Source organism: Branchiostoma floridae, unplaced genomic scaffold (genome assembly GCF_000003815.2).
Source record: "Branchiostoma floridae strain S238N-H82 unplaced genomic scaffold, Bfl_VNyyK Sc7u5tJ_1561, whole genome shotgun sequence".
Lineage (NCBI taxonomy): Eukaryota > Metazoa > Chordata > Leptocardii > Amphioxiformes > Branchiostomatidae > Branchiostoma > Branchiostoma floridae.
Genome location: NW_023365759.1, coordinates 84,431 through 92,323, shown reverse-complemented (window position 1 = coordinate 92,323; position 7,893 = coordinate 84,431). Strand labels below are relative to the sequence as shown.

Sequence of the window (7,893 nt, the reverse complement as noted above, 5' to 3'; positions counted from 1 at the left end):
TAATTACACCGTCTGACTATGGCTATGACTGACTGACTGAAAATTACTTATTTACGAACCATACAATACATACCACCTAAATGTGTGATTTACTACACATTGATATGAAAATTCACAGCTGTTTTGTTTAAGATGATGAACTACTTGATTACCTGAATTCACATTTAATTTAAACTTTAATGTTATACTAATTTATGTTTATTTAATTGTTTTACTAGTTTCTTACAATGTTCATAATTTAATAAAGTCATTCATTCATTTACTTATTAATTTTCCCATTATGGTCATACGATATTATGTTATGTCATTCTATTTAATGTCGCGGATCCCCCCCCCCCCCCCCCGATCTTTAAAAACACCAGCAGGCGATATGCCTTTCCTGGTAGAATAAATGATACATGAAAGAATTGAATGAAATGAAACGTGTGATCGACACAACTATGTTCCTCTCTAGATGAAAAGTCTCCCAGGTAACCAAACAAAAGGTAAAATTATATCGTACGTCGGTACGGCCAATGGTGTAGTACAGTTATAGTGTCATTGCTTTTGGATATGGACATTTAGGATATTTTATAGTCTAAGATGTTTAAAAATTGCATTTCATAGAGCTAATTAAATGCAGGGTGACGCGCATCTGTTGTGTTGTTTATGTCGTTTAGTCCCACATTTACATTGAATTACAAGGGCTAACTATGAAAATGCCTTAAACTAGCATGTTATAAAGTTAACTCTTACCAAATCAAATATCTGGCCTAACAGCTATGAAGTCGAACATCTTGATTAAGTGTGATTTTACAGATCAACTGACAAAATACACATCTCGCATATAATCAAAAGAATTGGATCGAGTATCATCGAACATCATTCCATAGTCACAATATAACCCTCTTCCATTTTTGGTTGCATTATGTCGTCGTTTTTTCTCAGTACAATTGATAGAAATCTAACTCGTTGTCACTGGTCAATGCGTTATTTGTGAAAGGCATGTACTTTCTAACTTTTCTGTTTAATCAACACATATCGTTACATAAATACCGTTTGTCGGTACTCGTTTTCCAACATAGTTTTGTCAAACTAAGATGACAAACATTGGACAGAAATTCACGTTATAATGTTGAGGACCCTGTCCCAGATATGCTTGTACCCCTGGCGAATGTTTTTGTTCATGACGCCGTATACGATCGGGTTCAGGGCACCATTCAATAATCCTAGCAGCTGAGCCACAGTGAAGGCTTCGGCTGGAATTTTACTCGAGAAAATCACCATTAGGATAATGGGCATACAGCATAGAGTGTAGACAGCCAACAGTATCATCATCATTTTGGTGATCTGCCTTTCAGCAGCACTGGTACCTTGTTGTGAGCTGCTGAAAGGGACAGCATGCTGCTGTCGTTCAGTTTTGCCTGTCTGATCTGACAGTGTGGGGACAGTTAGGGTCATGCTTTGGGCTTCATCTGACTTATTGCGGATCTGATCACTCGATTCGGATCTTTTGCCCTGTTTGTTTTTACCTTTGCCTGGCGCTGTAGCAACAAGGATCATGGTGACTTTGGGTTTCCCTGGCTCTGTGCAGTCATTGCTTTTCTGTCCGTCATCACTTGATGAGGACATTTCCTCCCCCACCGACACCACACCCTCCAGATTTCGTACAGGCTTTGCCACCTTGCCGGTTTCTGTCTTGGTGGAAGGGCCGGCACCACTAGTACCACCCCCCTCCCCTCGTGTGTATTTCACTGTCAAACGGGCCAAAGGGCCCTGTGCGTTAGCCTGGACTCGTTTCTTACTCTTCCTCACATGGTTCTGGATGAGAATGTATAAGGCCAGGGTAGCAATATATGTGATGAAGTTGACAATGGCTGGGAGAATTTTTTCCCAGTGTTTGTCAGAATTTCCCATGGAACAAAACTTCATTTTCGGCTCCACCTTTACTTCTTCACCGATATGAACAGGCAAGAATGAAACGATGGGGACCAACCATGTGAGCAAGAGCATGATGACGAGGGCATGTGTGGAATTCAGACTTGTACTGTTGGTACAGATCTTTAAGTAACGCTGGAGAGCGATACACAACATGTGACTTAACGATACCCCAAACAGCACTGAAGTGGCGAAAGCAAGAAACCAGCATAGTGCTGATGGGGGCTCCCATTGGGGGTTTTGGATTTGTTGGATCCAAAAGGGGGAATACAAGGTGGCGAAGAGGATATCTGCACAGCTAAGACTGGCCAGAGGCGCGTTGACCAGTTTCCGTAGGGCTGGACGTGTCCAGATGACCAGTATGGTGAGGAGGCCACCGACAACAGTCACCACGATGCTGACTGTAGGGAACAATGAATAGTTTTCATCATCAGTAAAAAGGAAATGCTAAACAGGACATTTTAAGCTTCTTTACTCACCAGAGTTACACATCTTATTGGTGACATTTTGATTTAAAAGTATATAATGGTACTAGCACTGTCATATTTCGCGAAAATCGATCGGACGCCGAGTCTACAAGCTCCAAATGACATTTTGGCAGTAACAAATTCAATGTTCTCTTGATCAGCGCCTTAATACTGGGGATCGTTGACGATGTTTAGGAGTTGACCGATGTTCGCTGAGCACGAAACCTGTTCTTAACATCTGCGACTTACTGCCGACTATCTTTGAGATCCAAGTATATCTAATCATAGTCCGGGTGACGGGCAAGCATTGACCGCCTTGTTGATCTTTGACCTCAAATTGAATGGCGTGCGCCCGTAAGTCGGGTGAATTTTACCAGATTTCCGTCAATTCGCAAATGTTGACTTTCTTTGAATCAGCGTGTACTTCTGACATTATGGCTCCTGCGGTACCGTGTATACTTGGTCACACAATTGCCTTTTTCTAGAATCATTCCTATTCTGCTCGTGCGATCCATTACTAGTAAGTCCACAGTGACTAAATTTTATTGATGACATCATATGCATAGTGCAAAAATAATGAGATAGCGCGAAAAAAACGAATTTTTCAAAATAGACACCATCGACGTTGTCACAAGATTTCTAAAGTGACACAACGTGGCATCACAACTGACAAGACATTCATTCCTATATTAAAGAAGTGAACTAGTAAAAATTTAGTGTGGTACACTGGTATGACTTGCCAAGCTAGCAACTACATTCATGGCTTCCATATTAGTGGCACGTTTTAGTGGCAGCTATCTAACAAGTTTCACTTCTGCAACTATAGTCATGGCTACCTTCCTAGTGTCACTTCTACAAGTATTCTTCTAATAATCATTAGGCTGCAACACAACATGTTTGCCTATATTGGTCTATATGACCATCCCCATAGAGGAGAAAAATATAGTCTTTTGTCTGAAATCAGGCGAAAATAAAAGCGCACACTGATGTCATCAATAAAATTAATTTGCTATGGGCTAACAGGCTAAAGAATTCCCACAACAAAGACATCAAAACTGACTGCATTATTGCCTTTATGCGGGTAATGTTCTTTACTACCATCCGAATGCAAAAGGCGGCGCCATGTGATGGAAGGTTTATTGACAATGCCAATGCCCAATGACAATGATCTTTATTGCATATTTCCTGCCCAACATGGGCTAAATGCATTGAGTTGGATAACTTATATACGTGAAACAGGTTGCATCTTATATCATCTAAAATCTATTATGATCAGAGATGTATTCCCAAGGTATCTCCCGAGCCTAGTATAGCTCAATGTGACAGGGCCAATCTTTACTAATAGGTGAAATATACGCGTAACCCTCTGCCGATCATAAAATCGGCCGATCATAAAATCGGCCGATCTCCTGGCCATCAAGAAGAACGTCCGCAGCTCGTCGACAATTTCACATAACTTGAAGTTGCCAATTGCAATGTAGAGGTCAAAAGAAATGGTCCAGAAAAGGTAACAGGTTGTATCTGTCATTATCTAAAATAATTCTATATTTTTTGTCTGTTGTCTTCCCTTACAGTTTCTCTATGAAGAATGAAATAAAAAAAGCTAGTTGAAGACGGACGGGAAACAAGATACCACAATATAATTTCAAGAAAAGGAGGCAAAAGCACAAACTCACTTCCGTTGATGACAATGACGACATACTCCCCGGCAGTTGCCATGGCAAAAGTTGGATGTCAACAAACTTCCACCATTCGTCGGTTCTGACGCTTGCAAAACAGCCCGTATAGCACCTCACGACAGAAGGGCTTACAAAACAAAGAAAAATTTGCAAATTACAAAATTCGTCGTGCAAACATAATCATTTTTCACATGGGACATAAAAATCTTAAGAATTTTCCTCTTCTTGCAGGGTAGCGCCTAGCAGCCATTCATAAGTGTTTTTTTCCACAAGAAAAACATATCGTTATTGCTTATGTGGCAATAGCAGATTGAAGCACAAGAATGTTATCATGATTATGTCCATGCGTGCAAATTTTGGAAGGCAAAAACAAAGGTCAAAATCTTCTAAGTTTGACCAAGAAGTAGTAATGGAAACCCGGCCACCTTTATAGAAGCGGTACTACCTACTAGACAGCGAGCAAGCGTGCTACAGACGTACAGAACATTTAATTTTCGACAGTTTTGGCGCGATCAAATTTCACTTATCTAACCGTATCTACCCTCTGAATACGTGGTACTTCTTGATAAATATATACATATGTATGTTCAAAGATCGGATTTACATTCATTTTGTGTTTTTTAAGTATTCATGCGCCCACACCGAAACATGCGCCTCCAATACATCATAACACTGTACAAAGTACTGTACGTACATGTACACGTAGCGCTTAGACAATGCAGTAGTAGGGGTAGAGAATACGAAATAATTTTTTCGTGGTTGTTGTGAGTTTTCGGTGAAACGAAAACCGCAAAGTTCAACATAAGACCACCGCGAACATTACTGCATTAACACTGCAACCACAGATTGTAATTCACCCGCCTGTCAAAGTGTTGAAAACTGCCATTTAGAAACAGATATATATTTGCAGGACTGCAGAAAGGAGATGTGTGCAGACGCAGAGTGAACGATCGTGAGGGCCTCCAAAGATCATATATAGACTGGTGGATGTTTGTCAATTACAAACTCGTTGTCACTGCAATACAAACCACCTTGATGAACGTATCCCAAACAACGTTACCAGTCATCTGGAATGCTTTGCCGACGTACGCTAGAAGAGTTTTCTCTCTATTTATATCAGCCTTCAGGAGCCATTTGAATACAGTATACGCGTGATATACAGTACCTAATAATGAGGTTTTGACGAAGACTCAATGGACTTTGATTATGGTCTTAATAAGTAATACGCCATCTTGTCCAGTGACAGGCGACTGTCTCTATCAAAGCTTGTCTTTGTCCCTGTGTGAGTAAGGGGTCTTGTGATGTATAATAAGCTCGTCTTTAAATTGTGAAGTTGTGATGTAGTAACTGTAATAACTTGATAACCGTCTCCAGATGTGTTAACGTTAAATCCAACCTAGATTTGTTATGCTAATCAAATAAACTGTTCATTCAAGCACACAACAGAGCCAAATGTTTTAAGACAATGTATATTGCTCGAGAAAATAACTCCCAAAGTGTTTTAACATACAATTTACAAGATCGAAAAACATAGAACAATTCCTTCATTTTTGACAACATTGATAATATCAATTAATAAATTAACTGTACGGTGCAGCACTTGGTACAACGTGCAGGTTTTTACAAATATTTCATAACAATTCCAAATGACTTACAGAATGAATTTTGCATCAAATGTTCTTGAAAGCATATAATAATAGTAAATCTAACAGATTCCATTTTTTCAACACAATTAACAATATATATGTTAGAATAAATAGATTTTACTCTGCTAAGTGACTTTCAAAATGTATTCTAGTAGACATACAATAAAAAAGACATCCAAAAGGGAAAATCCAAAGATTCAATCGTTTCTAACACAGTTGACAACGGTAATAATTATGATTAAATGAGCTTTACTGTGCAACTAGTGGAACTAGTTCTGAAAAATATTTCATAATGATTCTAAATGACTAACATCATGTATTCTATATACAATGTACAATAGAACAAAACACATCTGAAACTTCATTCATTTCTAACAAAATTTATGATTTCTATGAATAAATAAATCAACTTCATTGTGCAGCAATTAGAACAATGTACAAGTTTTGACAAACATTTCGTCACAATTCTAAACGACGTACATCACAATATGTTCTACATACAATGTACAGGAGAACAAGGTACATCTAAAGAGTCAATCCTCCAAACACAAATGAAAATACCATATTTGTGATTAAATGAACTTTACTATGCGACAATTGGCACAACGCACAAGACTTACTGTTGACAAATATTCGTGATGTTCTTTCATTTCTATTGAATTGCAACAAATAACAGAACAAGGTTCAACCAAGACAGCAGCGATGATTTCGCTGTAAACATTTATCTAGACAAATATTTCAATCATATTGATTTCGTCGTAAACACTTCTTTAGACAAATATTTCGATCATATTAAGATCATAATTAAACAGCAAAGTCAAGAACTGTATTTAAAGTATAACATGCTCCGGAGCTTGCCAACGAAACCTGTCAATTTTCGTTTCTTTCTTTCTTTCTTTCTTTCTTTAGCAAACGCTGAAAGCTCCAATTTTGTTGCAAATCTAGATATCCAATTGCCCACATGCAGTCCCGCTTTGACGGCTTATTAGTGACCATTCAATTTGACATTTCGAACTTACTAGGCTTTATTTACTCGCATAATTACACCATATGACTATGACTGACTGACAATTACTTATTTACGAACAATACGATACATACCACGTGACTTACCACACATTGATATGCAATTTCCACGCTTAGTTATTTTATACTTAATTTGATGAACTGCTTGATTACCTGAATTCACATTTAATTTCCGGACAAAGTCTAATTTCATGCTTCTTAAAGTTATGTTGATTTAATTGTTTTACGTTAAAATTGTTTCTTACAATGTTCATTATTTAATGAACTTATTCAATTAGTTATCTATTTTCCCATTATGATCATATGATATGATATGATCATATGCTATTATGTTATGTCGTTCTATTTTATGCCGCGCATCCCAACCCCACCACACCCCAAGAATCTTTAAAAGCACCAGCAGGCGATATGCATTCCCGGGTAGAATAAATGATACACCCATGCCTTATAAAGGCCTAAAAACGTTCATCTTACGGTTTCTTCTTAATCAACACATAACGTTATATCAATGCCGATTGCCGTTTTCCGATATAGCTTCATCAAACATTCGATGCCAAATATTTGACAGAAACTCACATTATGAAGTTGAGGACCCTGTCCCAGATATTCTTGTACCCCTGGCGAATGTTTTTGTTCATGACGCCGTATACGATCGGGTTCAGGGCACCATTCAATGCGGCCAACAGCTGGCCAACAGTAAAGGCTTCGGCTGGAACTTTACTCGAAAAAAACACCATCAGGGTCAAGGGCATAAAGCACAGAGTGTAGACAGCAAACAGCATCATCATCATTTTGGTGATCTGCCTTTCGGCAGCACTGTTGCAGTTTTGTGAGCTGCTGAAAGGGACAGCGTGCTGCTGTCGTTCAGTTTTGCCTGTCTGATCTGACACAGTGGCGGCAGTTAGGGTCATGTTTTGGACTTTATCCTGCTCTATGCGGCAATTGCCCTTCTGTTCCTCATCACTTAAGGGAGATTTTTTGCCTTGGTCGTTTTGACCAGTGCCTGGTGCTGGAGCGACTAAGATCATGGTGCTCTTTTGTTTACTTGGATCTGTGCAGTTACTGCTTTTCTGTCCGTCATCACTTGATGTGGACATTTCGTCCCACACCCACACCACACCCTCTAGATTTCCTACAGGCTTTGTCACCTGGATGGTT

The 7,893-nt window shown here is 38.9% G+C and overlaps 2 protein-coding genes across 2 annotated transcripts in view; both read right to left on the bottom strand.

The window, feature by feature from the left end:
• Window positions 1-1,101: 1,101 nt before the first annotated feature.
• Window positions 1,102-4,103, bottom strand: LOC118408248 (alpha-2A adrenergic receptor-like). Its single transcript, XM_035808906.1, has 2 exons — window positions 4,061-4,103; window positions 1,102-2,318 (listed from the first exon to the last, which is right to left on the bottom strand). The coding sequence occupies exons 1-2, from the start codon at window positions 4,101-4,103 to the stop codon at window positions 1,102-1,104; spliced, it is 1,260 nt and encodes a 419-aa protein (XP_035664799.1).
• A 3,204-nt stretch (window positions 4,104-7,307) lies between these two features.
• LOC118408247 (G-protein coupled receptor 84-like) overlaps window positions 7,308-7,893 on the bottom strand; it is a 15,483-nt gene continuing 14,897 nt past the window's right edge. Inside the window, exon 3 of the mRNA XM_035808905.1 lies at window positions 7,308-7,883. Within this exon, the coding sequence (XP_035664798.1) occupies window positions 7,308-7,883 (576 nt within the window). The remainder of the gene's footprint in view (window positions 7,884-7,893) is intronic.